Consider the following 24436-nt stretch of genomic DNA (forward strand, 5'->3'; position numbering starts at 1 on the left):
GACGGCACAAAAAATCGACCTACCTACGTGGAGCACCGACTTTTCTTTCCTTGCAACTACCCGACCGCATCGCATCGCATCGTTCCCGCCCGGAGAATCGCGCGACGTCGACGACAAATCCCTCACCGTCACGCGAACGCGTTCCTCCATTTTGTCGTTCCTCGAGTCTCTTAATCACCCTCATTCAAGATGTCGGACCCCCAGGCGAACGAGGCCGAGAAGAACGTGAGTTTTTTCCCGTATTCCAATATCGTGGCCTCGGAGCCCCTCCTTTTTTTGCCCCGCGTTCCGAGCATGCAGGCTGACGATTCCCCTTATGGGGTGCAACACAGATCGAGATATGGAAGGTCAAGAAGCTGATCAAGCGCCTCGAGGCCGCTCGTGGTAACGGCACTTCCATGATCTCGCTCATCATTCGTACGTTTTTCTTTTCCCGACCACGATGCCATCGCCGAAGCCGGGTTCGACTAACACCCCACCACAGCCCCCAAGGATCAGATTTCCAGAGCCGCCAAGATGTTGGCTGAAGAATACGTACGTTACGACTGCGACAATCCCACACTTTCCGAGCCGAATCGGTATTAACGAGACTTTTCACAGGGAACTGCGTCAAACATCAAGTCCAGAGTCAACAGACAGTCAGTGCTTTCGGCCATTACCTCGACCCAGCAGCGTCTCAAGCTGTACAACAAGGTCCCTCCCAATGGCTTGGTCGTCTACTGTGGTGAAATCTTGACCCAGGAAGGCAAGGAGAGAAAGGTCAACATCGACTTCGAGCCTTTCAAGCCCATCAACACCTCCCTCTACCTCTGTGACAACAAGTTCCACACCGAGGCTTTGGCCGAGCTGCTCGAGTCAGACCAGAAGTTTGGTTTCATTATCATGGACGGTAACGGAGCCCTTTTCGGAACCCTTTCCGGAAACACCAGAGAAGTTGTGCACAAGTTCTCTGTCGATCTTCCCAAGAAGCACGGCCGTGGTGGTCAATCCGCTCTGCGTTTTGCTCGTCTTCGTGAGGAGAAGCGTCACAACTACGTCCGCAAGGTTGCCGAGTTGGCCGTCCAGAACTTCATCACCAACGACAAGCCCAATGTCGCCGGTCTGATTCTGGCTGGTTCTGCCGATTTCAAGACTGATCTTAACGCCTCCGACCTATTCGATAACCGTCTGGCCACCAAGGTCATCAAGGTTGTGGACGTTTCCTATGGTGGTGAGAACGGTTTCAACCAGGCTATCGAGCTTTCCTCCGAGACCCTCGGCAACGTCAAGTTCATCCAGGAGAAGAAACTCATTGGAAAGTACTTCGAGGAGATCAGCCAGGACACCGGTCGCGTCTGCTACGGTATTGAGGATACCCTCAAGGCTCTGGAGCTGGGTGCCGTGGAGGTCCTCATCGTTTTTGAGAACCTGGAGATTACCCGCTGGAAGCTTAAGGACAGTCAGGGTGCTGAGCACACCTTGCACACCACCAAGCAGCAGGAGGGCGGTGACCGTGCCATCTTCATGGACAAGGAGACTGGCCAGGAGATGGAAGTTGTCACCCAGGAATCCTTCCTCGAGTGGATTGCAGAGCACTACAAGGACTTCGGTACCAACCTCGAGTTCGTCTCTGACCGTTCCACCGAGGGCAACCAGTTCGTCAAGGGCTTCGGTGGTATCGGTGGTATTCTCCGCTACAAGGTGAACTTTGAGCAGTTGAATGAGGTTGATGACGACGATGACTACTACGACGGTTCGTGATCTCCCAGTACCTAACCCGCCAACTACAAGACGCTGACCTTTCTAGATTGACCAACCGAGGCCCTCGAGAACGAGGGATCGACTCAAGTACCGTCTCTGAAGCATAACAGCGAAGAGGAATCCGCGCGCACAGCGTCGCAGCCCGCGCCCGCGCCCAAGCCGAACGTCGCCCATCAGCTCCTCGCAGACAGGAGCCCGATGAGCCCGGCTCACCTCACCCACCAAGTGGCGCGCCCGAGCCCGCTTCGGTCTGTTATGAAGGCCTCTTGAGTTGAGACCTAGTCTACATGTAAGACCATACTCTTGGCCACTACAGGAACTGTGCAGCTAACAAGTGTGCTAGATGATCCTCTCACAGACAGAGGACACTCAAGAGCGGTCAGGAGGCGACCGCTTGTTGATCGCGACTAGATAGAATGAAAATGAAATTAAATGCCCACCCAGTCCTTTCAGGCTTGTTCAAACTTGTTCATGAAATGTGAAAGATGCTTTGTTCCACAAGGGATGCTGTGGTTGTGTGACTTGCCACCCCAGCTCTTGCACCTAGATGCATTATCCTTGGGAGCTGCTCTTATTCTCACCTGATAATGACTTCACCAATGTACACTCAGAGTCGCACTCCTTACAGTGAGCCATTGGTGCGACTTTCATACGATTTCTTGGATATTTGCTCAAGGCATTCTTATCCGATATGCAACTAGAACCTATGAATTGGTTATTTGCATATTCATGACTATCTCACTCGATCTCGTAACATCTCACTTACTGAGAGATGTGTGTATAAGTCGTCAATGCCAACTTCAATATGAGACCTCTGATTCCCGGTATTCATGCCTTGCGCCGGGGATTCGCAACCCAAAATGCACCCTCATCAGTAGATGCAGGAATCGCCAGAATCCTGCATACCAGCAAGGAGATCCCAGACCACCTCTCACCAACACCCTCACATCTCCTCAACCTCCTCTTTTCAGACATCCTCACCTCGTCGACCGAATATCCGCCAAAGTACCCATCATCATCCTCCGAGCCTGCCGCCCCATTGCCGCAAGGCCATCACCTGGCCTATTTTCCCCTCCAATCGCCGCCCTCATGGCTGATGCCGGACGGCACTGATCCGGACCACTGCCCCGGCGCGCCCTTTACGCGGCGACTCTGGGCGGGCGGCGAGGTCCGGTTCCGCGAGGGCTGGGAGGATGAGCTGCGCCTTGATGGGCGGAGGGTCGGCTGCATCGAGAGCGTGGAGGACGTGAGGGCCGAGAAGGGCCGGGTGTGGGTCGAGCTTTGGCGGCGGTATGGGGTATCTGTTGGTGGTCGTGGTGAGAGCGGTCCGGCAGTTGAGGAGAGGAGGACGCTGGCTTTTCTCCCCGATGTTGATGTTCCTGCTCCAGCGCGACGGAGTTTGAAAGGTAAGAGGTGTCAGCGGCAAGACCGCAGTCTCATTTCCACGCCGTGGAAAAATGCTTGAAGAACGGAAAAGTATTAATACTGAGACTCGACAGCACCGCATAAGCCGACGGCCTCTCTCACTCTTACGCCGACGCAGAATCTTCTCACCAATTTCAGCGCGCTGACGTACAACGCGCACGCGATCCATCTAGATCCGGCGTGGGCTGCGCAAGAGGGTCATCCGGCTACGTTGGTCCACGGGCCTCTGTCTCTCGCTTTAATGCTCGCGTTCCTGAACAGGCAGGGTAAGGGGCAGAACGTGCATTGGTATGGGTACCGGAACCTGGCGCCGCTGTATTGTGGTCGGCAGATGACGCTTTGCCTGCGAGAAAAGGGGGAGAGCGAAGGGGAGAAGAAGTGGGATGTTTGGATCGAGGGTGCTGATGGAGGGATGGCGGTTAAGGGGGCCGCTACGACTGTTGATGGTGTATGAGAGAGCAGCGATGGACCGTTGGCACGGAATATTTATGGCCATGGCAAGAGGGAATCCGGATAACGGTCTGCCCTGATTCATATCAAGCTTCTCAATTATGGTTTGAGGCCTTGGAAACGCTTTTCCAAAGTCCTGCTGTAGTCATATCAAAAGCAAGGGTAAAAAGAATTACATTCATGAAAGCCAAACATTTAATAATGTGACACTTGTATCCTCAATGTATCGTGTTCTTCCGTCCTCACACCGGCCCGCTGGCATCTAGAACGCCGTTGCCATTCACTCAACCAAGCTCTACTGGGCTGTTGCCGCTGTTGACAGTGTTTCTCGGCGGCGGCGGCGAAGGCGTCAGGTACGCCTCACTCAGAAGAGAAGGCGAGGCTGCGGATACAGAATGGTATTTGTATCGCTCCTCGTGGCCAGAATATCGAGACTGGTTGTCCAGAGGAATGGATACCTCTGGTTGAGAGGACATTTGAACCCTCTGAGTCGGATCCTCTGACGACGACCCCGAATCACGGGCCCTCGATGCTCGTCTCTTTCGTACAGTAAGCCAGACGACGACGCAGACCCCAATTACCACCGCGACTATGCCCCCAACAGCGCCGCCAACTATTGCAGGTATTTGGGATGCAACATTCGGTGGCGATGATGAAGGTATCGGCTCTTCTTCTATCAAGGTTGTTGAAGACGGAGAGGACGATGTAGATGAGAGCAGGGTAGTATCTGTTCTAGACGTTGTAATAGTGGCGGATGTTGTTTTGGCCTCGAGGAACTTGTCCTCGGCTGTCTGTTGGACTAGATCTATGCTCGTTTGTCCGCGATGCTCTTTGAGCTGGCATCCAAGGTACAAATTCCGGCTGCTCGCGTCGATTTCTTTGTAATATGTCACACACTTCGGAAGCCAAACACCATTTGACCTGCTAGAGACAAGTCTGTCAGTTATGGAGTCATTCCTGAAAAACGAGTCGTAGACAAACCAGCAGCGGGTATTGGGGCCAAGGCTACTCTTGCATTCGGTAGCCGTCCCATCAAAGCACGTGGCAACATACACACTGCCGCACATCATATAGCCATCGTCAGTCCGACACGGTACCATAGCGGCGCATCGAAGAGGGTATGTTGCTGATGTACCAATATCAGCATGTGCCTTAAGATTCTGAGCCGTACTGGTCCTATGGCCCGGAAGGAAAGGTCTTTGAGTACTCACTCCATGGAAGTGTTATGATCCCGCATGTGTTGCTACTAAGCGTGCGAGCCGCCAATTCCGCTGCCCGCAGATCGAGCTTGTTTCTGGGTGCCGAAGTTGGAGCCGGGGACGACCCGTAGTAGTCATCTTTCGGTGAAAACGTTTGCCGTGCTATGAGGTTTCCATTCACATTCGAATACTCCGCTGTCGTCATGGGTAGCCAAATCGCCGCAGCGATGACCACACGAAAAAGGGAATTCATCACTGAGCTGAGCTGGAGAGAAGGTGGTAGGGCAGGATTTGTGCTTAGATTGGTGTTTGGGTAGGTAATACACTCGATACAAGGGAGCACGGTAGTTTTGAGGACTTCAAGTCCCTGGGGAGTAGAGCAGCCTGCCCGGACGCCGTTCAGCGCGTAAACTCCTCATTCTTGATATACACCTTCTGGGGGCCAAGCTACCAGAAGGAATCAGGCTGCTGTGTAACTGTCAGCCGCAAACAGCATATTTCAGTAATCGGGAGCTCGTCGAATATTCCAATGAAGGCTCGGTCGTGGAAGCCTCTTAATGTCTTGCCAAGGTATGCGAGGCATGCTCCCGGAAGCTATGCTGTCGATGGTTCGCTCATCAACAGTGGCTGCTTATGTTCAAAGAGAGTGTGTAGCCAAAATGATCTTGAATACGAGCTGTAGTGCCAACGCCAGCATGGGTAGATGATAAGGCGGAGCGCACTTAATGATGCCCATGCTTGAGCCAATACACACCTGCTTGGTTGGCCTCAAGTCCGGGGGAAGCATGACAAGCGGAAACCTGTTAAGAGCAGTGTCTGAATCTGTGTCAGGTCCTCGCTGTTACATGTCACTTCTATCAAATGAACCACAGAAGTCACGAGCAAGTCGAGTCAAGATGATTCCGACAAACACCGAGGCTTCCTGGCATCGAGGCTCCCTCGGCTTCATCCTCACTTCGTTCTTTTTGTATCTGACTGGTAAGCATATATGAAGAAAGGAACACAAGCCACTGAACACAGTGGAACAGACCCCTAACTCCTTCGCTATATGTGGTATAATAATCCGACCACCTCCAATGTGCAGCCTCACAGACGCCCACTTCATCTTTCGATGGCTCAAGTCCCAAGCTCTGCCGGTCTTCGGTTGTCCACCACGTTGCTTCCCTGTACTTCAGCGAGAGGGGTAGGCGATGGTGTCGGCCCGCGTTGCGACTTGTAAGGGTCCTCGTGCTCTCCATAACCAGCTTGAGGGTAGTATGGCTGAGTTTGCTGCGACTAAGAGCCCGGTGTCAGAGGCACCTGCGACCCGTCGTTCCTCGAGCGTTTCCTCCGCCTCAATATCAACCAGACGATGACGCAGACCGCTATGGCCACCACGGCAACTCCACCGACCACGCCTCCGACGATGGCACCTGTCGAGTTCGAAGAGGAGCCGGACGGAGGTGACGTGGCTGTCGCCGTGTCCGAAGGATCTACGCTCCTGGTCGCGTCTGGGTCGTCGGACTCCGTACCTATCACCATGATCCTCTGTCCACTGTAGGCAGGGTCGCCACATCGTAGCCATGTCTTCCGTCCCGAGTCGTCGGGTCTCAGGAGTGTCAAACAATACGGTAACTGGCTCGGGCCTGATCGAGTGCTGTAAACCAGTTGGCGCTTGAAGTCATCGAAGTTTGAGCGCGCAAATGAGCTCAATACTCTCAAGGAGTGTTGTCTGAAGGAGATGGAAAGAATTACCAGCAAAGCGCTTTTGCGCCCAGAGAAGAAGTCGTCTGCTAGCAAACAGGCGCGGTCCCATCAAAACACTGCGTCTTGAGGACGTTGCGATATCCAAATCATGGCCCCGAGCTATAACAATCGTTGCTCACGCACGAGAACGTCTCGAACGCTGACAGCAAGAAAGATATCGTCAGTCCAATTCGGTGAAGTGCAGGAGCCATGGGTCAAGACTCACTACCATTATCAAGACGGCGAACTCTACATGCATTGGGAGGAAGACTCCTAGCTTCGAGCATCATCTGCCTCGACTCCTCGCTGGGAGCTGTTGTTGGCGCCGGGGAAAGTCCAGCGCGATGCTCTAGGAACCCCATTGCGAGCGTTTGCTGGGGATGTCGCGCTTCGAGGCCCATGGCGAGGTTCAGTGGCAAGAAACCCGCCACTGCGATTAATGAATGGATATAGAACATCGTCAAGCGCATACAGGCAGTCTCTTTTGTCGTGAATCAAACCTAGAGCCAGCGGCGGACGTAAGACTCCGCGTCTTATTTTCGATGAACGACGACGAAGTAAAAGTGAAGAATTTGTGAAGTCCTAGCAGGGAGCGCAGTTTCCCTACACATCTCACAGAATCTGACACGCGCGGACCTAGACTTCGATTGAGTGAGAAGTGATCGCCAATGATTGATTGGTGTCTCTGTCTCATACTCAGCCTCTTCCTCATTGCCCAGCTTGCGAAGTGGTCGTTCAATGAATATCGGGCAGTGCCGATACCACGACGTCGATTGCCAGGGGTAACAGGGCAGACTCGAATCTTACTGCGTCTAGAACGTAGCATCTAATTTAAGTCTGACCTGCTATCTGCAAACTAGGTATTTGATCAGCTCTCTGCGGGCATCTGAGTGGTCATCTAAGCCCGTCCAGCCACACGACTTAGACCACAACGAGGAGAGCCGATGACCAGTTTCATCACGGCCGCTGAGACATTTGTATCGATATCACGGGATCTCGAGTGTCTTGCTTAAGAAGAGATGTCAGCCATGAGATTTCGAAAGGCACTCATCTTGAAATACCTACATGAGTACTCAGACACTCAAGAGCCACTTTTTCATGTGAACTGCACCAAAGAGACGAAAACGTAACCGCAGGAAGTGTCTATTATTGCTCGGATCTAATCAAGTTGGCCACGCTCTCAACTTCTCAAGGTAGCACCACCCAATCTTGAATAGAGCACTGTATGCCCCTTCTTGCTACTGTCCATGTAGAAGTCCATAGAAAAAAGGGGATCCAGATGCAGGGCCATTCTCGCCTGTCGCTCAATCTCGAAACCATTGCCAAAAAAAATCGCGTCGGAGTGCTACCTCCAAATTCCAAAAAGAAGAGAGATGTCTCTCCTCAGATGCAACTAAAGAACGGTTAGTAGCTGGCCGGCGGAATAGTTGCCCATGCTCAACTCACTATACTTCTGCTTCTTGCAGACTTGCATCAAGAGCCTCCGCAGTCTCATAAGGACTGCCAGTTGCCCCATGTGGTTATTCGCCTGTAATGTCGTCTCCATCAGACCAAGTTCCGATGAATTTAGTATCCTGCGTAGGTGAAGGTACCATCAAGTGTTGCCAATGACCTGTCTAGAGGCCCTCAACGTGACCCTCCATGACGGTGTCTTCAATATCAGAAGAATACTGAGCCATGATGCCAGGATCATAAAGAGCGCCGGTCTTGACGTTTCCTTCCATGTCAGAGTCGAACGAGTCGTTGTTACCAAGGCTTGGATTCTTGCTGGCCTCGGTCATATTGTTGACTCCGTTCTCCTCTTTGGCGTTCATCTCAAGGGATGCGCAGACCCCATTGACGATGGCCTTCAAGATGTCATCGCAGGCATCTTCGATCTGGAGGTCAGACGGCAACTCATCTCCAAACAGCTCCGCATAGCGCCGGAGCATCTTCTTATTGCTTCTGATAGCCTGGCTGTAACGCGCACCGGCCATTTTGCCTCCGACAGGCTTTCCACCAGTCTAAGCTTCATTGTCAGCAAGTGTTCACCAGAAACAAATTTCGAACTTCAGTACGAAGAGGATGGTCTTACCGGAGGGGAGTAACTGAACGCAGTTTTCTCTCTGGTTCCAGCTTTGATGACTCTGTCTTCCCAGCGGATCTTGGTCTTCAGCTCAAAGAACTTTACGAACCTGCCGAATTCATTCCGGAAGGTTGAGCAACAGCCACTGGGGCGCTCAATGCCGCGCTCAATCCACCTTCCGTCGTTCTTCTTGTGGAAAAGCTTCGCACCGAACCAGTACATGTGCGGCCGGGAGGAGTGGGACCGGAAGAGCTTCAGGTTTTAGCAGCATATGTCAGCTGGGACTCGGTTCAAGTTTGTGAGGGCCCTTCGGGAGGGCCCTAGGCTTGTGACTTACATAAAGTTCGTACTTCTCATGCAGAGCTCCGTCCTCATTCTCTGATGATCGGAAGAGATCAACCTTGTACTTGAAGGAAGTCGAGTCTTTGGCGACACTGTACCACTCTAGATTGATACGTCAACTGTGCTCAAGGAGTAGGACTAGTGAATATTCACTGACCAGGACGGATCCATCTGTAAGCCTGGTCTGCAGCCCGGGCTCTTTTGACCTCCGCTTCGGCCTCCTTCTTCGCTTTGGTTTTCATGGTATCGTATCTGTAGATCTCCATCGGAAGCTTCTTGTTGTGGATGCAAGAGTCTCTGAACCATTTCCAGTGCAAGATGTGAATATTTTTTGCACCCTTGGTGCTGCTCCTTCTCTCTGCCTCTTTGACTGAAAATTGACAAAGGCAATTAGCTTTTGAGCAGCGAAAAGAAAGAAAGACATAAATTGTGATGAAAAAAGCAGACAATCAATATTGTGAATGGAAAGGGAAAGGTAACCTTACTTCGGTGGTGCTTCTGTGCGGACTCGAACTCTTCATTGGTGAAGAGAAGATGAGTTGTCGACTCGCTCAAGTGACGTGAGAACTCGCCACTGCGGAGATTAGTCCAATGGAACACCTGCTGTCTGGTAAAATCATCAGGGATGCCTTCGGCAGTGGTGATGACCAAATCTTTGAAGATAGCTGCGACCATTGTGAAGAATTAACGGTGGTCGATGATTGTAAGTGAGGGTTGAAAAGGGTAGTCGTCAGTTGGTGACTATGGATCAAGAGAAGGAAGGTCTGTAATGCCGCTGGTGAAGGTGAGGGGAGAACGACTTGATGTTGTAAGCGAGTTGAGAAGGGTGAAGAGTTGAAGTGAGACTGCGTGAGAAAGCAGAGAAAGGGTGTTATCGGTTGGTAAGAGCAAGCAAGGTCTCTAATACCAATGATGAAGGTGAGGGGAAGAACGACTTGATATCGTTAGTGGGTTGAGGATGAAGAGTTGAAGTGAGTGCGTGAAAAAAGGGAAGAGGTATTCTCGGTTGGTAAGAGAAAGTAAGGTCTCTGATACCGATGATGAAAGTGAGAGGAGGTCTGGAGTCGTGAGTGAGGTGGGCAGGGTGAAGAATTGGAAAAGAGGATGAGTGAGAAGAAGTCGGGACGGGAAAGGAGTGGCTGTTTTATACGTGGAGATTTGAGGGAAGGAGAAAAAAAGAGCCAGGGCGACTGAGAAGGAAGGAGGGCACGACTGGAGATATGGAAAAATGATCGGGTGGAAGGGACGACAGGCATGAAGGATTCTCAAAGCCCTTCAAAATGTTTCGAGAGATTAGTTTGATGCGGTATATCGAAATACAACTGAAAATGCGGGACACATCGATCTTGTTAGGAGCCCTTGTGTTATAAATATCGTCAATCATAGCCCTGCTATCTATCTTAAGGCAAGATCGTTTCTTCAAACAGAAGCAGGTAGCCCAACGCTGGCCCCTACTTAAGTATCTCGCAGCAGTCTGGGCTCATGCGAGAACGTGGAAGTAAGTGACTATTGAACAACATAGAGAAAGCGGCTTCACGACCAGACGTGGATATTCAAATACAATGCACACAGTCTTCAATGTAAATTATTTGGTAGAATCTCAAATACTCATTCATTCATTCAGCGAACACTTATCTGAAGCTCTTCGCATTCTTGACAAACGTCCTAATCTTCTCCAAACTCTGCTTACCGTCCTCCTCCACTCCGCTGCTCACATCAACACCTACGATACGGTCACCAAACTCCCCAACAGCCTTGACTGCCTCGAGCACATTGTCGGGGCTGAGACCGCCGGCAAGAATGACTTGCAACTCTTGGTCCTTTGCCAAAATATCCTTGACACTGGAGACGTCAAGGAGCTTGCCTGAGCCGGCTCCCGAATCGAGCAGAGGAATGGTGTGGTAGCCTCGTTTCCCGATGCCAACGTTGCTCGGCTTGAAAGCCCGAATAACAGGTACGGGGATCAGGTTGGCCCACTCAACTGGCTCGTTGCCGTGGAGCTGGACAATGTCCAGGTTGAAGCGCTTCTGCTTCTCGAGAACCTCGTCTAGGGGCTGGTTCTGGAAGATACCCGCGAGGAGCGGACGCGAGCTCGATAGCCTGGCGACAGACGCAGTGTAGTAATCTGTAGCAGATTTTGTAGGGATACTTGTTGCTGCGCGTGCAGCAGTAGGCACGAAAGTGTGTACTGCTTCTGAGATGGCTGTGGCAGTTTCGTCGGATATGCAACGCTTCGCACCTGGAACCAAGCAAATTCCCACAAAGTCTGCGCCAGCCTTGACAGCCTCAAGGGCAGCCTCGGGAGTTCGCGTTCCGCAAATCTTGACAAATAGGGGCTGGGTCTTGACCGGTTCAGGCTCAGCGTCTGTACCAGAGCAGAGTTCTCTAATGAACTTGGTTGTGTCCGGCGCTCTGACAATGGCCTCTCCCACGAGAACAGCATTGACTCCATCGTTCTTGCAAAGAATGACATCCTGGTGGCTATTGATACCACTCAGGGCGCAGATGATGGTATTTTCCGGGACCATGCTTCTCAATCTACTTGTTGTGTTCATATCGACCTCGAAGCTCTCCAAGTTGCGATTGTTGACGCCAATAGCCTTGGATCCAAGTTTCAAGGCTGTCGTCATCTCCTCAGCTGTCTGAACCTCAACCAACGGCTCCATTCCCAGGGAAAGGGAATACTTGTACAGCCTCTCCAGAAGTTCCGTCTCCAGCATCTTGACAATGAGCAAGACGGTATCGGCGCCAGCGAGTCTGGCCTCAAGAATCTGGTACTCCTCAAAGATGAACTCTTTGCGGAGGATCGCTGGTCTGTTGGGCATACCATCCAGAACTTGCCTAACGGCCCTCAGATCCTCGATGCTGCCCTTGAACCACTCAGGCTCGGTCAGCACGGATATAACGCTGGCACCTGCAAGGGCGTATTTCTTTGCCTGGGTCGGAGCGTTGATGTTGATGTCGAAAATGCCCTTTGAGGGCGAGGCTCGCTTGATCTCGGCCATAAGGGACACATCGAACGGGGTCTGGCGAAGGCGTTCAATGAATGAGACTTGAGGCGGGGCGGCATTGAGATCATACGCAGCCTGTAGATCCGCAGGCCTTTGCGAGGGGATAAGCTTCTGAGCTGCAACAGCAGCCTTCCGATGAGCGTAAATTTGCTGCAAGATATTGTTCTTCTTGCTCGCAGCCGGCGCAGATGATGTCGTCTTGGCAGCGGCGCCGTTGGTCGCGGAGCCCTTCTGAAGCCGACTGTTCTCCTCCCAAGTGCCACCTTGAAGTTGCAAAAAGTTTCGCAGCATAGTCCGACCCTCTGCGGTGAGGATGCTCTCGGGATGGAACTGAACACCCTCAATGGTGTACTCCTTGTGTCGCACGCCCTGAATGATACCGGGGGATCCGTCCTCTGTTGCAACCCAAGAAGTGACCTCCAAACAACCCGGAAGTGTTACACGCGTACCGGCTAGAGAGTGATAACGGGTAACTGGAAGACCTTGACGCAGGCCAGCATAGACACCCTTGGCATCGTGTGTCAAAGGAGACGTCTTTCCATGAAGCCACTCCCCTGCGGATCCGACCTCTCCACCGTAAACGTCAAATATGCACTGCTGTCCCATACAGACACCAAATATGGGGATCTTTCCGGAAAAGTGCTTAATGGCATCTCGACTGACTCCGGAATCCGTGGTGGGGTGTCCAGGTCCGGGACTAATGATCAACTGAGTTGGCTTCTTGTCAATCAGCTCTGCCAGCGTGATCTTGTCATTTCTGAAGACCGTCACATTCGCGCCTTCGAGAATGAGGTATTGGTAGACATTCCAGGTGAAAGAATCGTAGTTGTCGATCAAGATCAAGTTGGATGCCGTGGGAATTGGTGGCGAAGGGTCCGGATGCTGGGGTGAGTGATCGATGATATCCAAGGACGGCATCTTGGAAAATTGTACCGAAACCGCCGAAAAGTGAGTCAAATCAGCAAGGCGTTGCTAAGTTCTAGTGCCTCTTGTCAGGAAAAGTATCGCTTCGGTGGCAATGGCATTCGAGGTTTGAATGAGGTGAGTCAATGGGACGGGTTAAAATGAAGATAAAAAGGCGGCGACTCACTAAAGTTGATTGTCGCACAGTGAGTCGGTGAGTAATTTCAACTGTAAGAGGTGGTAGTCAAATGGGCAGAGCGTACAGTGCAGAGAAGCTCAAAAGGCAAGCTGCAATATACCCTGACAGGCCGCCCCGCCGCTATATCGCGATCCCGGCGCCCGGGACTGCCTATTGTGGCATTGTACCTAGAACGGGCGCTAAGACGGATATGACTTAGCGCCAGCTACCGGAAAAACCAAGGAAGTCGAGCTCACTTTTTTTGGGAGCTCCAATCAACCACCTGCAGAGAGGCTGCAAAAGCATTCGCGGGTCCAAGTGTGTACAAGCGCGTCCATTTGCTTTCTTTGCATCTCAGGCAACATAGCTCATCGCAGCCTCGCCTGATGCAGTCTGGACCTTGACTGCTCTGCCCAATCGACCTCTGCGGCAATGGCGCAAGTGGCAGACCGTCAATATTTTCCTCCTTTGGAGGAATGCTTGAATGGAGATACCATCATCATGTGGGTAGCCCTGCGTTTGTTGACTTGCTGATTGCCCGGAAAACTGATCCTCGACCTAGCTCCTGGAAGCTCATCGCAGCTGCACTGGCGGACAAAGATGACTCTAGGCGAAAGAGCGAAGCTGTTGTACAGTTCTTACAAGACGGCTTCGTACGAGCACTCATAAAACATCCGTCGACCGCCTTTGCGCCCCCGAGCGATACCACCAAGTCGAACTTCGAGACGAGGACCGCCGCTATACACGTCACCCCCAAACCGAACGACAAATTCGACATCAAGGTTATCAAGGAGGATGCGCAGTGGTTGAGCAAGAACGCCAAGGTCAACCTTGTTGCTGCGCTTCGCGCGACAGTCATCGAGTTCCAGTCGCGACCAGCAAGCCACCTTACTGGAACACTCTCCTCCCAGGATATAATCAACCTTCAGGAAGCCTCTGGCGTCGCAAACGTACAATCGTCATCTTTTGTCCCTATCGCTGGTGCCGCTCAGGATGCGGAGACGATCTGGGCCGAATTCGAAAAAGAGGAGTCAAGGCGACAACGGGTTTTCCAGACATATCTTGCCGAGAGACGCCACTTTTTGATGACTGCTGCGTTGGTACAGGAGACTGTGCTCTACACACAACCTTCAGCGCCAAGTTCTACGGCCGATCTTCCGACAACGACAACTCAATTGATCGCAACGAGCGAGCGTCCCAAATACCTCGAGGATCTCCTCACGACTTACTTGCAGTATGTCACTGAGGCTATCGGTCGACTGGCCGAGGGGCTCGAAGCAGTCGTAGAAGACAAGAGCCTGCTGGGAGAGGAAATTGAGCTGGAATGGATGCGGACGGCACTCACCGAAGTTGTACACGCCTTGTCGGTCGTCTTCCAGTCAGTCGATGGCAGCGGGGACTCTTTCGTACCATCCGCGGTGGTTGGTCAGTGGTTTTCCCTGATGGACAACTACGGATTTCTCAACGGGATTACTGCGGTGAGTAAACCAAGAATCAGACTTCTTTGGGAAGCCAGGACTAACACCAACCAGCCGACTGATGCCATTGCCTCCCTAATCATGCCCCTCAGGTCTCTCATTTCAGCCATATCTATCAAGCTCCTGAATCCTACACGATCCATCGATTGTCTCGCCGAAGAGGCCCCTGAATATCGCGGAGACGAGGATCCCTACATTACTGCTCCATCAGTCTTGGAGCAAGTCCACAATGCAATCCTCGCCGCAGCCAGTGCCGATTGCGAGAGCCAAAGCCCCATCATATTTGCATGGACCGTCGTTGTCCACCGCATGTTCTATTCGCACCACGACCGAATCGAGAAGCGGGATGCGCTGCAGAACCAGCGATCACAGGAGACTTTCGAGGCTGGTGTTCTCATTCGGCCCACCAACGCTCGCCGTCTTTCCGCGGGCAGCATTGTTTCTCTTGACGGCAAGTCGTTTGACATTTTCCTGGCCAACGCGGGTCTAGACAAGGACATGCAGGTCGTGGAGCAGCTGGCAGTAGCTGTCACATCACATGGACGGGCCTACGAAGTGTTGTCCGAGATGGCGCTGGCTATTGGAGCCTCCAGCGATGGAGCCTTTTCGGCGCTTTTGAGCTCCAGAATACGGCTGTCTTATGTCGACTTCCTCAAAGCCACATATCCTCTCGTAGGGTACCAGTCAGACTCTGTCACCTCACTCCTTTCGGCCTTAGGAGCTGGCCAGCAATACTGGGACCTTTCGAAGCCTTCGCTTCACTCTTCAAGCGACATCTTGGCCGAGGTGCTCCATGACGATGCTGCGCTTGAATATTACTTCCACCAGGCCCTCAATCGCTACCCGTTTGAGCTGCTGCCCTTCCTCAACCTTTGCCGGACTTTGGCAAACTGCACCGTCGTTGATGACCGGATGGACACGGTAGTCAACCTACTGCGCAAAACTCCATCACTCACCTTCATTCTCCCCGATGACTACCAACAATATGAGCTGGCTCAGGAGGAGGACAATACCAACACATTCTACCTGCTCGAAGATATACCGCTTTTCACACCTGCCACGGCATGGAATCGCAGAACTCGAGTGGACGATGCATTTAGGATACCCGCGGAAACAGTAGGACGCTTTGTGACAGATACAGGTCGCGTGGTTCTCATGGAGTATGAGCACTCTGCTCTTGCCTTGCTTGGCAAGAGGCTTGAAATCCAACTAGCACCTGAGACCTATCGCAGCGAGCTGGATGCGTTCCAGCCAGAGGAAACGGCAGAAACCATTGCTCTCTTAGCAACATTACTGCGCGCGGAGGTACTCAAGTCTGAGAAGCAAGGCTTGAGCGGCGAAACATCGCTCAAGTCGGGGCAAGATCTCTTGGAAGAGATTGGTAAGCACATCTCTGGGAACAAAGACCTTGTGGCGGTTGTCTGCGAAACCATGGATGCCTATATGCAAGACGAGAAGGCGGCCGAAGGACAGGGCATCGCAGTGCTCAACTCATGCGTTCAATTTCTACATGCAATCTTGCCACTTTGCCCGACGAGAGTTTGGTCCTACTTGGCGCGTTGCGAACTTCTCAACTCTGAAGCTCAAGCAGGAAAACTGGCAAAATTCACGGGCAACCTTGACCTGGTTGGGGATCGATATGAACTCTTGCTGTCGGCTGTACGGCTTTTCGCTAGTCTCATTGACAGCGTCAAAAGCAGTGCTGTTCAACGCAAATCTGGCAACAAGCTAGTTGGACGGCAGCAAGTATCAAACAATGTTTGGCTCGGCGTAGCGGACAAGGTCTTGGGCAAGGTCAGCCTCGCAATCGCTCAAGCCGCAGTCGATGTCTTTGAGACCTCCTCAACCTGGCGCTTCGGATCAGAGCTTCACAAAGCCCTGCTCATTCGGCATGTTGTCCCTGTCATGGATCAAATTATCGAGCACACGTACGGGATGGGTGATCAAGAGAGCGCGGATACGCTGGCGGCTTGCTTGGAACCCGCAGCGTCCTACATTATCGATGCGTTCCTCTCGCCCTCAACGGGATCTTTGAGGTTCCAGCCGCTCCTCACTACTTTGGTTAATGGCCTTCAAATCCCCGACTCGACCTTCTACCAAGATAGACTAGCCTCAGCCCAAGAGCAGCTCACATGCGTTTTACGGTTTACAACAACCTTGCTACGTGTTGCAAGTTACTTGGACCGACCATCGGCGACTTTCGAAGAACACCTGTTCAAGACGTCGTCGATCCTGGCAAGGTTATGTGCAATCTGCGAGCAATTCCGACGGCCAGCACTGCTACTCCTTGAGGCCCTGGTGTTGAGTGCTGCCAAAGCTCACGACGATCCTCCTTCTCTTCTGGGATACCTAGGTCCGCTCTTGTCCCGGTCGTTTATCGAAGTCTTGTCGCGACTCGATAAACCCTTCCTCGTTGCGAAAGATGTGCAGACAACGTGGAAATTCTTCTCCACGATCGTGCAGAACCGCCAGCAGTGGCTATCAAATTGTCTCTTGACGGGCAAGACGCCCAGAGATGCCCTCAAGGGCGTCAAAAAGGACGTCTCATCAACACCCACCTCGGTACTGGCGACAGCCTTCTCAAAGCTGAAGAAGATCAAGGAATTGGAGACAGGCGAGGCAGTCAGGATCCTTGATTTCGTTGCATCATCTCAGAACCATTGGCCTTGGACAATCTTCACCATGCAAAAAGATTCGTCGTTCTTGGACTCTTTGCGTCTTTATGTCAAGGACCTCAGCAGCTTCACAGTTACAAGCAAGACAGATGCTGTCAAGGCTGCCACGGATGCCAAAATGGCTGCTTACATTGCCGAGATCTTTGCCATGCAGCTCTATCACTTACGGCAGATGGGCGGTGCCGATACATTCGCCAAGAGCCTGGTGTCCGACTTGGACTACTATCTACGGGACGGCGTAGAAGTTTCGAGCTACAATACTTCTTTGCATAGCAACTTTGCCAAAAACTTCACAAGCAAGTACCCAGGAGTTTCCTTGGAAGCTTTCAAAAGGACGTCACTGCGGCCCGGCGAGCTTGGCAGAAGTTATTTCTATGACTTGGAGAGTGCAACTGAGATGCTGAGCTTCGATCCAGGCTGGCATGGTCGTCGCAACAATGGATTCCGCAATGAGATGGGGATCGCCAACGCCAACCTCTCCCTAGTCGACGCGCAGATTGTAAGTTTTCCACTTGAGCATCTTCCTACCCTTTCGGTTCGTACTAATATCACCGTAGTCGCTATTCCACGCGTGGGAATACCTGCTTCTCGAGCTCAGTAGCTCTCTTGCAGAAAACGAAACCATTGCCAGGCAAATGTTGCAAGTTGCGCAGCAATGTCTCGAGGCCAACCGGTCCAACCAAGGCCCGGAAAATATCTTCATGCGAATTGTCGAAGAGCGAGCTGATTTGAGTTTGCTTCTCGTCCAGCGTCTCGTTGGCCGTCCCATCTCATCTCACGACGTGAACCAGCTTCTGGGAACATTATTCACGATCATCAGCGCTGTCGAGGAACCCTTTAATCCGGACTCAATCTCGTACTACCGCACAATGCTCAAGGCCATCTACGTCATCTTGCGTGCGTATAGTGCTGCGGAGAAGAAATCCCTGGGAGCCTCGAAGAATGGAGGCGACGGCTTCTCGATCACACTCACTCAGACTGTCCTGAACCTTCTCGACCGAGTAGTAGCAAAGGGATTCAGAACGCTCGTTTCCCTTGTGCACGACTCCGAGGCTGCCGTTGCACCCGAGGACCTGGCTCTCCTAACGGCCATTCTGCAAGCTTGTCTCAACATGCCAACTATTGACCAATGCCAAACACAGATACTCAACATCATGGCATCATATGACGCGATGCACGCAGCGACATCACTATTCTCCTGGGCTGATAAACTTTCCGTCAACGGTGATCCGATCTACGGCGAGTTGAGCTTGCTCTTTTTGCTAGAGCTTTCTACCCTGCCGGCCGTGGCAGAACAAATGGCCTGCGATGGCTTGCTGAGCCACCTTACTTCAGCAGGCATCACCAACTTTATGCGCCGCGGAAACATCTCTCCCTTTTCGGAAGCTGTTGGACCCCAGCGATGCTACAGCATCTGGGTCAAGGGTGTTTTGCCTCTATTGCTGAATCTGCTCACTGCCCTGGGCGGAACGGTTGCGCCGGAACTTGGTTACGTTCTAAATCAGTTCCCTCTGCTCCTCAAGTCTAGCGTTGACCGATTCGAGGCTCCTGGCGCCAGTCGTACGGCATCGAGAGAGACGCCGCACTACGTGACGCTTCTTTCAGTATCAGAGGTCCACTCTCTGGCTCTGTTGACGAGAGTTATTGCCGCTCTGCGTACGGCCAACAACCGGGACATCCCGGAGATCCAGTGGGATGCTGCTTCTCTTTTGGAAAATATTGACTTTTGGCTGTCGAGCCGCAAGTTATTGCGTGACAGACTTCTGCCGCTGGGTCAGCGTGAGGTGGAGTGGAAGAGCATCAAAACTGGCGCGTCCGATGAGAGTGGCCAGCCAGGAAATGTTCTGGAGAGCAAGGTCCTCTCGCAGTTGGAGGCCGTGAGGGATGTGTTGAGCGAAGACCTCGAAGAGTCTTGAGCAAGGATGCAGGGGCTGTTGAGATAGAAATAATGAGCCGAGGGGAATTATCGTCGGTCAAAAGGAAATGAATGAATCGGAGGGGGAACAACGACACAAAAAAGGGTTTAGGCGTTCAAGTGTGTAGGATAAACGTGGGTGCATCATACCTATTCCAGCCATCGTCACTGGGAACCCCATAGTCTACGTAGGATCAAATTCGCGGATACCCCTGGCAGATTGCTGGGTACGACCAAAATGACGCCCTCTTTCAACGTGATTCTTGGCTCACGGATTGGTGACATGCAAGCAAACAGTCTCAACAGCTCATGGAGTAGATATTTTGTCCATTCGTTCTCTCCCTTCATTGAGCGGTGTTTATTCCACACCCGCCAAAAGTGCCATGCCACGTCTATCCACCGGCCGGGGGAAAGAAAAAGTAACACAATGTAATATACAGGAAACCCTCCTCGTCCGTGGTTGTCGTTCCCAACTCACTCGCCTGGCTTCGTTATTTTGGAGATCGTGTGTGTGGTAGATGTTGCAAATCCCCAGGCCTTCTCCCCCACCGACTGGTTTTGCCTGCCTGCCTTGCTGGGAATAGTGTTACATCAGCTCGCGCGCGCGCGCGCGCGCGAGCTCGTCCGAGATCTCCTTTATCGAACACCGTTCTGCGTGCCATTCTCTTCTTCTCTTTTTTACATCATTTTGGTCTCTGTCTTGTGGCGTCAAGCTTTCTTTACTGTCCCTGCATCTGGGCCGTCATCTGGGCGTTGTGCTCCTGGAAGCGCTCGCTGAGGCGCTGCTGGGAGAACATCTGCTTCTGGATGCAGCGGGTGATACAGCCGGTCTCGCGGGAGGAGAGGGACTTTGAGGTGAAGTCGTCGATGCACGAGGTGAAGCAGTGGTCGACGAGGTTGCCAAAGAGCTGGAGGAGGAGAGATTATCGGGTTAGCCCAAAAGCCTAGAGTTTTATCGCTTTTTCAAACAGCGATCGAGGGAAATCATAGAAACGGGGTTGTAGGGTTGTTGCTGTGTAAATAGGAATCGGGAAGTTGAAGAGAGACGTACGTTCATGAACTCCTTGACCTGGCGCTTCTGAAGTCTCTGCTGGAGCTGGGCCTCCTCGGTCTTGGTAAGGCTGGTTAAAAGGGAATGCGCGTTAGTCGATACTTTCTCCGTCTCCGATCTTTCCTGGCTTCGTCCAGGGGGGGAACAAGCTTACGCGTCCATTTTTGATATGTGTTTGATTCGATGAAGTCGTGAATTTGACGGGATATATGCGAGGTCGTTGGGGGGGCTTTTCGTGATGGAAGTTGTGGTTGATTCGGGGAGCGATGACGATGTTAGAAATTTCTTTGGTTAAAGCACTTCCCCAGCAGCAGCGCTGCGCGGAACGGGATAGCAGGCAAGCTTGCCTTGCCCCTGGTCAGTACCGGCCAATCAGATCTCGAAAGATTGGGCGTTGTTGGAGCTCCGATAACGATAAGACCGTATCGGAATTTCAATTGGAGCTTCACCTCGGATAGATGCATGAGCTTCAATGGGAATGCAGTTGCGCGAGAAGTCCCTGCCTTTATCATAGCGAAGCGCAACTTCCGTATTAGGCTTTAGTCGATCGAAGAGGAAGGAGCGTTAGCTATATTCAAGAGGTTCTGCTTTACTTCGAACGCCGGGCCAATGTTGGTTCTCATCCGACACTCGCGAGTTCTCTCTCTTCGAATCTTTGACCTCGGCAGTCAATCCCAAAAAACCAGTCTCAAATCGAGATTCCCGAGCTATCATGTTTGTTTGTTTGTTATTACAGACGCAGCATGTACATTGAACTAGGTGTTGATTTCTTTAACATGAAGAAAATCTCAAATATTGTGTAAATAGACTATACCCACGTCGCCCTATATCCAATCCCGAAGCTGCAGAGTCCAGTGACATCTCGCCAGGGGTATCAATCCTAAATATATACATAGGTTCGGAAGAAGAGAAGACATTACCATTTCACATCGAGTCCGCCGGGTATCCAAGAAAAAAAAGACCCGGCCGCGTATAACGATGCGGCCGAGCTGCCGAGAGCCAGAAAGGGGGGGAAGCGGAGAGAGGCCACTACAGAGACCAGACCCCCTTACATGACAATACAGCAAGCCTTCTCCAGTTTCTTGAGAATCTTGACGACCAAGTCGCCAGTCTCGTCCTGGTCTTGCTGCTGGTTCTGGCCGCCGTGGTGTTGCTGCTGTCCGCCGTGATGCTGCTGCTGGCCGCCATGGTGAGGCTGCTGCTGGCCGCCATGGTGAGGCTGCTGCTGCTGGCCTCCTCCGTGATGCTGCTGTCCACCACCTCCAGTGTGAGGCGGCGGCGGCATAGTCGCGTCGCCGCCTTGGAGGTTGATGTAGATCCGGCCCGCGTTCTCCTCGGTCGAGTACTTGAGCCCCATCTCGCGGCAAATGGCCTCGATTCTCGGCTTCAGCTTCTGCACGTGGCCCGTCGAGTGGTTTCCCTTGCCGACAATGGCGTGCAAGTGTTCCTGGCCCCGAGCTCTGTCGGCACGGATGCGCTCCTCGAGGATACGCTCCGCCTCCTCGACGTATTGCCCGTGCAGGTCGACGCAGCTGCCCGTGATGCGGTCGGCGGCGTTGTTCTCTCGGTAGATGAACTCGGACGCCTGGCGGTTGTAGTCCTCCATCTTTTGCGCGTGGCGCTTGCCCTCGTTGGAGAGCTCCTTTGCGGCCGCGCCATCGCCGGACTGGTAGGCTTGTTGGGACTGGAGAGAACATCGATCGAGGGTGTTAGCTTTCGCGGCATCACACAAAACTCAAAACCACGTGTTTCTGAACAAGGCTTCGGTTTGGGTTTTGGGCACTTACGCGCTCAAAGGCCTGGTTGCGCTTGTTGGCTTCCTCGCGGGCTAGGTCGCGGAGGCGATCGTACTCGCGCTCCGTGTCGTCGTCGTCGTTATCGGCGTGGCTGAAGGCTGCAACGGTTATGCTCATGTCAGCGCGCGTCCGGTCTCCAGATGTCGAGCCATGTTGAACAGCATTGTCTTTATCCAGGCTGTTTGTGGCGGTCTCGGATTTCAAGCCACGGCTCCAGGAGGATTCGAAAACGAAACATGGCGAAGATGCTTACCGCGGCCACCCAGGCGGTTCATAGGGATAGACATGTTTGCCCGTTTGCGCGCTCAATCGACTTCAAGACGCTGTCCGTGATGAAATTGGCAGAGGAATGTAGAAGAAGTGATGCGGCCGCAAGCAAGACAAGCTTCCAGTCGCGTCAAAATGCGGGCAGAGAGGTTGGTAGGACGGCGCTAAGCAAGCTTGTTTTTCGGTGCCGGCAACGTAATTGCGGGGCTCTGCTCCGGCCGATGACGCTTGTGCTGGCCGGTCCGGCTTCCGTCTCTGGCTGCCCGGTGCAGTGCGGTTCAACCCGATGACCGGTACCATGATGGGCCACTCTCTAATTACGCTCCATCTTGATCCATCAGTCTACAGCTAGTTCGCGTTTCTGTGCCGTGTAGTCTGCGTCTGGGGACGCACGAGTTCGCCTCAAATAGCTTGTGTGATCTACAGGGGCAGAAGCCGTGCTGGGACATCCTTCGAACTCGCAAGGCGGCTGAGAACGCCACAGGCATCGCTTGGACCCGTGCTCTGGTTGGTGGCGCTTTACAGTGTGTTCCGCGGTTTCTATGTGTGTGTCTCCAAGGTACCATTGTTTCTTGCGCCTTCCAATTGCCCTGGATCAAATCATCCGCATAACAGAGCAGTCTCGAGCACACGGCTTAGAGGCTTCGTTTCACAGCTTTTCGGATCCACGAGGATCTAGTCCCGTCCGAAACAAAACTCGAACAGCCGGAGTGGAAGACGATACCGACAATGGCCAACGAAGGAGCGCTGGAGTCATGGATTCGACGGCAGCTCGTCTGTATGATGTGCCAGACGGTGGTTACACAAGAGGCAGGCTCAGGGGCGGAAAGCTTCTGTGGGCCCTTCTAGAACATCCCGTCTTCTTTTTCTTCTTCGATTTTCTCCCTTCCGGATACTTCAGCATCCAATACTCCATAACAGGAGAAAACCAATCGTCAGTAGCAAAGGTCAAAGCACCCGCCGTCCGAACTAGCCGACCAAAATCCAGATGGAATAATGACGATTTTCCGAGAAAGGTAATATTTACCAGGGGAGGCTTCAGGGGAACAGCAGATGATCGTAAGAGGATGCCGCTCACACTACAACGACCTTGCAGAGCAGCATCTTCGTACCTGCATGACATGCAAGAGAACGACGCGCAGGGTGTGCTCCATCTGCCGACTTTTTAGTGCGTGTTCAACAACTGTGTCCACTGCTATTCGTCCACTCAAGGCACTTGCACTGGGTCGGCGGCAAAGGCAAGACGACCTTGACGACGAAGACGGTGTGTGTGGATGGGACCGGGCCTCGGAAACGAAGAGAACCTCCACAATTCTGGGCCCTCTTCAATTAAAAAGAGCTCTCTCGTGATCCCGCGTGGAACGACTTTTGCGACTCCACAGATTTGCCTCTTCAGGCATGCGATTACTATGAGCCTCCCAGCGTCTGCCAATGGCTTGGATGGATCCTGCTTTGCTTTGAGGAAAAGGGAGCTCGTCCGCCATGTGGCCTCCCTGTACCAGGCGGGAATAGTTTCTCTGGTAGTTTCCGACCGGCTGCCTGCAATGCATCTAGTGAATGTGCGAAATTACCTTATTTCGGATCTGAAATGTCTAGGCACGCCAGCTCGTCGATTCCTTCTATTGGTTCCCCTTGAGCGACAGCTTTTGACGGCGTGCTTGTCAAGTCTTTGGCACAACGGCTGCTGAAGCCTTGGTCTGCAAAAGCCGACAAGCCGCTTCTAGTTTGTATGTCTGAAGCCGCTTGTCCCAGCACACTGCAGAGAATCTCGTCTTTGAGGCGTCGGGTGGATAGCGAGAGGCAAGAAGTCTGGACTCTGAATTGCAACATATGAGGGACCAGAGCAAGGGCTATCCATTGCATGAAATACTGAGAATCCACTTCAGACCGCATTTTCGACAGTGAGGATAGCGTTACCCGGTACGGATACCTTAAGACAGGGGCGTATTCTCGATAGCCCCGTTGTGCCCCCCCAGGAAACCGTCCAAAACTTGGTGATGATCGACAAGTCCAAACAGGTTCGGGAAGCGCACGCCTGCAGGTCAGCGGAATGGAACCCCAAGATCACTGTCCGATCTTTCTGTGCCTACCTCGAGGGGTCTCGTCCCCTCCGTTTCTAGCTGGCAATCGTAGTATCGTAACGCAGATGAGATTCGCAACGACCAGACTGTGTTTATGTGTACAGCTACCAGCAGGAGTGGATGATATTTGCCCTT

At 52.6% G+C, this 24436-nt stretch overlaps 8 protein-coding genes across 8 annotated transcripts; 4 read left to right on the forward strand and 4 right to left on the reverse strand.

Moving 5' to 3' along the window:
- The first annotated feature begins 58 nt into the window (after positions 1–58).
- Positions 59–2195, forward strand: BDP81DRAFT_406125 (eukaryotic peptide chain release factor subunit 1). Its single transcript, XM_060588963.1, has 6 exons — positions 59–225; positions 333–417; positions 485–534; positions 601–1732; positions 1787–2029; positions 2084–2195. Exons 1-5 carry the CDS (start codon positions 190–192, stop codon positions 1789–1791), a joined length of 1308 nt encoding a protein of 435 aa, XP_060445806.1. The 5' UTR covers positions 59–189; the 3' UTR covers positions 1792–2029; positions 2084–2195.
- Positions 2196–2533: 338 nt separating this feature from the next.
- On the forward strand, positions 2534–3804 carry BDP81DRAFT_471335 (HotDog domain-containing protein). Its single transcript, XM_060594583.1, has 2 exons — positions 2534–3146; positions 3240–3804. The coding sequence occupies exons 1-2, from the start codon at positions 2546–2548 to the stop codon at positions 3617–3619; spliced, it is 981 nt and encodes a 326-aa protein (XP_060445807.1). The 5' UTR covers positions 2534–2545; the 3' UTR covers positions 3620–3804.
- Positions 3805–5710: 1906 nt separating this feature from the next.
- BDP81DRAFT_393884 (uncharacterized protein) lies at positions 5711–6354 on the forward strand (the record flags this gene model as incomplete). The annotated part of the gene is made up of 2 exons (XM_060587879.1): positions 5711–5792; positions 6095–6354. 2 exons carry the CDS (start codon positions 5711–5713, stop codon positions 6352–6354), a joined length of 342 nt encoding a protein of 113 aa, XP_060445808.1.
- A 1801-nt stretch (positions 6355–8155) lies between these two features.
- Positions 8156–9621, reverse strand: BDP81DRAFT_449271 (uncharacterized protein; the record flags this gene model as incomplete). Its single annotated transcript, XM_060592388.1, has 5 exons — positions 8156–8542; positions 8614–8856; positions 8942–9048; positions 9104–9316; positions 9432–9621. The coding sequence occupies 5 exons, from the start codon at positions 9619–9621 to the stop codon at positions 8156–8158; spliced, it is 1140 nt and encodes a 379-aa protein (XP_060445809.1).
- Positions 9622–10504: 883 nt separating this feature from the next.
- Positions 10505–12989, reverse strand: BDP81DRAFT_426918 (indole-3-glycerol phosphate synthase). The gene has a single exon (XM_060590320.1). It carries the CDS (start codon positions 12873–12875, stop codon positions 10578–10580), a length of 2298 nt encoding a protein of 765 aa, XP_060445810.1. The 5' UTR covers positions 12876–12989; the 3' UTR covers positions 10505–10577.
- Positions 12990–13470: 481 nt separating this feature from the next.
- Positions 13471–19107, forward strand: BDP81DRAFT_449273 (nucleoporin subcomplex protein binding to Pom34-domain-containing protein; the record flags this gene model as incomplete). Its single annotated transcript, XM_060592389.1, has 3 exons — positions 13471–13541; positions 13601–17690; positions 17749–19107. 3 exons carry the CDS (start codon positions 13471–13473, stop codon positions 19105–19107), a joined length of 5520 nt encoding a protein of 1839 aa, XP_060445811.1.
- Positions 19108–19701: 594 nt separating this feature from the next.
- On the reverse strand, positions 19702–20432 carry BDP81DRAFT_426920 (Tim10/DDP family zinc finger protein). Its single transcript, XM_060590321.1, has 3 exons — positions 20312–20432; positions 20158–20227; positions 19702–20014 (listed from the first exon to the last, which is right to left on the reverse strand). The coding sequence occupies exons 1-3, from the start codon at positions 20317–20319 to the stop codon at positions 19826–19828; spliced, it is 267 nt and encodes an 88-aa protein (XP_060445812.1). The 5' UTR covers positions 20320–20432; the 3' UTR covers positions 19702–19825.
- A 578-nt stretch (positions 20433–21010) lies between these two features.
- Positions 21011–22210, reverse strand: BDP81DRAFT_220277 (uncharacterized protein). The gene is made up of 2 exons (XM_060582789.1): positions 21945–22210; positions 21011–21841 (listed from the first exon to the last, which is right to left on the reverse strand). Exons 1-2 carry the CDS (start codon positions 22068–22070, stop codon positions 21206–21208), a joined length of 762 nt encoding a protein of 253 aa, XP_060445813.1. The 5' UTR covers positions 22071–22210; the 3' UTR covers positions 21011–21205.
- Between the last annotated feature and the right edge of the window lie 2226 nt (positions 22211–24436).

Source organism: Colletotrichum phormii (genome assembly GCF_030913505.1).
Source record: "Colletotrichum phormii strain CBS 102054 chromosome Unknown BDP81scaffold_9, whole genome shotgun sequence".
In the NCBI taxonomy this organism is placed as follows: Eukaryota; Fungi; Ascomycota; class Sordariomycetes; order Glomerellales; family Glomerellaceae; genus Colletotrichum; species Colletotrichum phormii.